This window comes from Thunnus maccoyii, chromosome 4, assembly GCF_910596095.1.
Source record: "Thunnus maccoyii chromosome 4, fThuMac1.1, whole genome shotgun sequence".
In the NCBI taxonomy this organism is placed as follows: Eukaryota; Metazoa; Chordata; class Actinopteri; order Scombriformes; family Scombridae; genus Thunnus; species Thunnus maccoyii.
In genome coordinates this window covers 8,574,482-8,580,481 of record NC_056536.1, presented here as the reverse complement: position 1 = coordinate 8,580,481, position 6,000 = coordinate 8,574,482, and the positions used below count along the sequence as shown (strand labels likewise).

Sequence of the window (6,000 nt, the reverse complement as noted above, 5' to 3'; positions counted from 1 at the left end):
TTCAATGGACTGCACAACACGGAAGCAAACCCGGAAGCTAGAAACTTTTTTTGGCGCATGCTCCAGCCAAGCAATTCCTATGGACTGAATGGGCGCCATTTTTAGTCCGGTATCCAGCTCTTATAATACATCCATGAGGAGAACCTGCGGTGGCCACGAAGCTCCTGAAAAACACAAAAGGTCCTCTCTAGAGCCAGTGTTTGGTTTGTCCTTTCTAGGCTACTGTAGAAACATGGTGGTGCAACATGATGGGCTCCGTGGAAGAGGACCCACTCCCTATGTAGATATGTAGGGCTCATTCTAAGGTAACAAAGACACAACGATTCTTATTTTCAGGTTATTATACACTAATTAAAACATACTTATGAATGTTATATTCTATTTCTGCCAAGTACATTCTGCTAGATGCTGTTAAATTCTACACACTGCACCTTTAACAGGGACATGCAGTTTATCTTTGTGGATAATACTACTATAATACTATGGAAATACCATACAGTTTTAATTTACACTCATTGCTGTTTACAAAACCGGAAACAAAAGAAGAGCCAGTTTTGTCCCCAAATTACAGCATTGACACCAACATACAGCTACATTAAGAATAATTTATTATACATAATAACATGCAATGGAAGTGTTTTTGAATTTGGGTGTACTTTCAGGTTCAAACTAGTCATTACTGCTATGAAATGAGGCTCATTTAGATGTGGAAGCCAATGAAAATATTCTTTAAGACCACAAAGTCAGTCTTCCATTTACTTTCAATGGAGCAGCTCCAGGTCATATGTCTTGATGCTGTAACAGATTTTGTTATTTGTTCATTTGGTGGATTATTCATGTTTGAATAGTATTGATTTAACTGCACATGTCCAGAGGAATAGTGTGTTAAGAGTGTGTTCTCTCAGCATTTGTATAAACTTAATCCTCACATCATCTGTATAAAGAACATGAAAAAAGCACTGACAAACTATAATTTTTCATTCAAAAGACAGTTGTCTATTTGTGTTAACTCAGCTGTCAGAGCTGAGGCCGACTTGAACAAATTTCTGCAAATATCCTCTCTAGCAACTGTGCATAACCAAGCCTGTCATTTTCCCAGGAATAGAAGGGTAGTTAAAATTACAGCTTTTGAGGAGTGGAAATTTACGCACTGTCTGTTCTTAAATAGGAGCTCTAACAAAATAGCCATATGGTAACATTTAAACATGGGAAGTTTTACGATATAAGGGGAATCTTTAATGATATATGACATAGCGTGAGTTTAGCATCCGCCTAGTCAATACGGTTTTATATGGATGTTCAATCATGAAGGTAGTTTTACATTGGGTGTGCACAGTAGTCATACGTCTACGGCTTGTGGCTTTCAAAATCTTTCTATCAGATGTCAAAGTTACTTAAAATGATTTAGATTTAACACAATTTTGAAGAGATAAAAACCTGAATGTTGTTCTATCCCAGTGCTACCCAACAGTAAATCATATCAGTGTGATAGTGAGGGACACATCCATGGATCCAAATGAGGTTTGACTAAACTAAAGCTCTAGTTTTATAATGATATGATGCTGGATACCGAAAATTTGGTCCTTAGAAACACCTTAGAGGAAGTCAACATTTTATTGTATATGTAATTCCAATTTAAAGTTGTATTCATAGATTTTTTTTAATATGACATTGACATACAATTGCCTTGTAAAGTTTTTTTTACACATCCAGCAGCAATATTAGCATTCATTTGGAGTCATGTTTTCTTTTCATATTCACACTCTATTTTGGTCTCCACCGACTGCTAAGAAAAATATCTGGCTTTTTAGCTGCTAAGTACATGAATGTATTCAGCAGCTAGCTGCTAACTTTGCCTGTCTGTTGCTTGACGCTGGGCAGGTGGCATACAGCGGGTTTATCACAGCCTTTTAGCTGAAACAGTCTCCTGTTTTTTCTGGAAATGAGATGGATGAGAGTGGCCAGACTGAACCAGAACAGTAAAGTTGTAGGTCGTAAAACCAATCAGAAAGATACTAAAATACTCACAGAGCTGAGTCACTGTGAACAACATCTTTCACATTACACATACACATTGATCCATTGTTAATATTAAAAAAAAACATTGGCATGGCTTTAAGGTTATGGTTCTTACCAATTAAAGACCCCCTCCACTCAAAAATGTGTTTTTTTGATTGTTACTTCACTTAGATGTGAGCTTCACCGTGCAGAGTGATGTATGTGCAGAGTCCAATGCTAGAAATCGTTTTCACATTCATCTGCTGAAGGAGGAGAGTTTCTCCTTGCTCAACTTGAATCTCTGTTGAAAGGGTGTACCAGACAGTCTAGTGAGATGCATCTAATAATTGAACACACTGAAGAAATATCTGTGAAGGCCAACTTATTAACCATTCCCTGCTCCTGTGTATTTCACTGATAAGCATAAGGGCTGAATCTTACAAGACACAGGGATTTCACTGCAGACAGTGGTCCTCTCATGGGGTTCAAGTATCCCCAGAAGGCACAGAGGATGATACAGGATGGGAAATTGTAAGAAAAAAAAGAAAAACACAACAGAACAGTACAGGCAGTTTTACAAGACAATTTAATCTTAAACAATATAATGACCATGATACACAACAATACATATTGGTCATCTTTTATCGGTGAAAGATTCCTCACAGGAATTCCTCAAATTCTGAAACATCGAGTTTAAACCAGACAACATGGAAGGCATGTCTACTTTCTTTTAAAAGTCAAATTTAACTCATGTCAGGGGTAAAATGTTCCTAAAGCTATAAGAATCTGAGATATACTTCCTTCTGCCTTGAGGGTCTGAAGGGAGTCAGTGGCATCAAACCATATAGGCTAAAAACGCTTCTAAACTGGGGGTAACGTGAAGCAATATCTGATGACAATGTACTATTATTTCTTGAATGTGACACATGAATTAACATAGACAACAAACTATGAGCTTTAAGGGTTGTTGAGTTCCTTGTCTGTTATAAAATCCATCATGAAATACATCATTTAGAGGCAAAAAGATTTGCAAGTGACCACATCCCCTGCACACTGGGGATTTACAATCCATACTGCTGAGAAACTTCTTAGAGGAAAACATATGATCCCTGCCTACTCATGCTTTGTGCATTTGGCGTGGCTGCTAATGGGGACCGGAGGTAAGGATACTGTCTGTCCGACTGGGGGCGGCGTTGGACAGCCACTTTCTGCAAGCATCCCAGCGCGCAACCCTCCAACCCTCCCGCCTCACCCACACCACTACCACCCTCACTTGTGGGATCAGCAATTCAGATTGCATGCAAATCCAGCAGCGTCACAGTAGATGTGTGTGTGTGTGTGTGAGAGAGACAGAGGAAAAGAGAGGGGGAGAGAGAAGTGCAGTTGCATTCCTGAAGAGAGAGATCCCTGCCCCTTCCTCCTCCTTCCTCCTCCTTCCTCTCTTCCCCTCTAGTTTCCCAGCCGGCGGCGGCAGAGAGGGATTTTTAACCCGGGCTGCAGATGCGGGGAGCTGGGCTGCGGAGTGAAAGAGACACTGGTAGTCCGTAGGGAAGTTGTGGAAAGGAGGCTCGGCGCAAAAATTAACGCAATAGTTTTAACTTTTGTTTTCGGACGCCCCGGGCGGTAAATTTTAATTCTAGGAAAGTTAACTTTTGGGGTTACATCCGTGTGGTGGTCATGGGCTCCCAGCGGACAGTCCGGGCCGGCCGGACAGCGCTGCTCCTAGCGGGGCTGCTCGCGGCTCTGTTGCAGCGCTGCACCGCAAGTTGCCCGGAGAAAGACTTGGAGGACAGGGAAGAGGAGGCCAACATAGTTTTGACCGGCACAGTGGACGAAATTATTAACATGGACCCGGTGCATAATACCTATTCTTGCAAGGTAAGTGTTTTTCATGTGGTTTCTGAAACGATCAAGTGACCGCAAGAATGCATTGCCTCAAGGAAAATACACCTGCTACTTGCACGAAAACAACCACGGCGGTTAATGTGCACTATTAGAAGTCACATTATCACTTAATAGTTTTACGTTCGTGTAGCTGATGGAGGCCATTTGTCTTTTAACTCTCTCAAAGGCATCAACAGCTTGCTTGATTTTTTTTTTTTTTTTACAAACTCAGACGCATGTAGCAGCGGTTACATGGACAGACAGTGAATCCACTTTGCCCTCAGAAATAGATAGGGATGGTGTTTTTTATTTCCACTTGCCAATTACATAGCTACAAGGGAGGCCTAACCGACCATGTAATCATCCCAAACATGTTGCAGCAGGAGACTGTCCCCTCACTGGCCCCTGGCTGCATCTCTCACTTGATTTCTAGTAATGAATGTTGAGAACTTGCAGCTTAACATTCGCCAGTGGCTGCAAAGATCCTTTTCCGAATAATGATTTATTAACTAGAGGAGGTGCTGCCTTTTGAAAACGAATGATTTTGGATATAACAGTGATGCCCATGGGGATTAAAAAGTCCATAACATGTAATTACTGTAATTAAAATTAAAATATTGATTACTTAATATTATTGTAAAGAACTACTGAAACAATAAAGCACCCAAAAAGTGTTACTGTGATTGTATAAGGTTGTAAGAGACAATGACATGATTTTTTTTCTCAATAGAAAGCACTGACAAGTGCCACAAGGTGCATGTGCCCGAGGTAATAAAGATGTGTAGTCATGCATTACATTGTTATTAGTCACTCATGTGAGACCTGCGTGTGATAGACTTGAAACTGCACATTTTCCAATTCTGTTTATATCAAAGGAACATTACGTCTCTGACTAATCAACCACATAATAGCACATGGTGAAGAAAACATCCACCGTTCCACAAATAAGCAAATTGCCACTCAGGAAGCAAATTTTCACTCAGGAAGCAGCCGTCCACCGTCCTCATGCTACGGCCATTCATTGTGAAACTTTTGCACCATCACGGACTTGTGGTAGACCACTCTATAATCTGTGAAAATAAACAAGTGGTGTTTGGTCAGCTCTTTCGCTGTTCTTTTCCTCAGCGCCCACTTGCTTCCCGTCTCCCGGTGAATGAGTGGAGTAGATTAGAGGCACACGGCTCCTGTTCTGGAAACCACTACCAACTGCTGAAATGAATCAAGACAGCTAACATGTCGCAGAAGGGGCGAGCTTTCCCATGACTATGCATAAAGCAGACTTTGCTGCATTTCCTGTAATGCACTATCTAGGGTTGCGTGAAGTGTTTTACATACGTTTTTCCTGTGGCTAGACAAAAGCTGTATATGGGATCTTGGTATGAGATTTATTCCGGTAGAAAGAATCACATATGAGTCACTGTTATTCCATGTCAGTGGATATTTTGGCAGCACAGGTGTAAAGAACATTCTTGGTAAAGATTTGAACAATGAGATCAGAGAAACACCAGCCTGTCATCTCAAAAACATGCATGCTCGCGGAGGTTGCCACTGAAGGATACCATGATTCAGATAGCCCAGGGCTGGATAGGGGCCCCCAGTCTCTAACAGCATCAGGACCAGCAAACTTTTAGCTTTATTGTGTTATCCTCCATATTCTAAATGAATATGTATTTGTCACAGTGTATGACATTTTTATATATATTTGTTCTGATATGTTGAATGAATCAAATCTAATTTAACAGTGTATACCTGAAAATGTATATTTTTCAGTTTTGACATAACGCTAATAAGTGCACTGTCTCTTGTCATTTGGCTAAAGGTCAGGGTGTGGCGCTACTTGAAAGGGAAGGGTCAAGTCAACCGTGAAATTCTCCTGGATGGCGGCAACAAGCTGATGATCGGCGGCTTTGGCAACCCCGGGATCTGCGACAATCAAGTAGCCACGGGCGACACTCGCATATTCTTTCTCAATCCTGCCCCGGAGTCCATGGGGCCAGAACACAAGAACGAACTTATGCTCAACTCAAGTCTGATGAGGATTACCCTGCGCAACCTGGAGGACGTGGAGCACTGTGTGGAAGGTAAGCAGCCAGTTTGTTGTGTTGTCTTATGTTCTGT

The 6,000-nt window shown here is 41.3% G+C and overlaps 1 protein-coding gene across 1 annotated transcript in view; it reads left to right on the top strand.

Moving 5' to 3' along the window:
- Nucleotides 1-3,337: 3,337 nt before the first annotated feature.
- agrn (agrin) overlaps nucleotides 3,338-6,000 on the top strand; it is a 255,636-nt gene continuing 252,973 nt past the window's right edge. Inside the window, exons 1-2 of the mRNA XM_042408571.1 lie at nucleotides 3,338-3,876; nucleotides 5,702-5,963. Of these exons, the coding sequence (XP_042264505.1) occupies nucleotides 3,676-3,876; nucleotides 5,702-5,963 (463 nt within the window). The 5' untranslated portion in view covers nucleotides 3,338-3,675. The remainder of the gene's footprint in view (nucleotides 3,877-5,701; nucleotides 5,964-6,000) is intronic.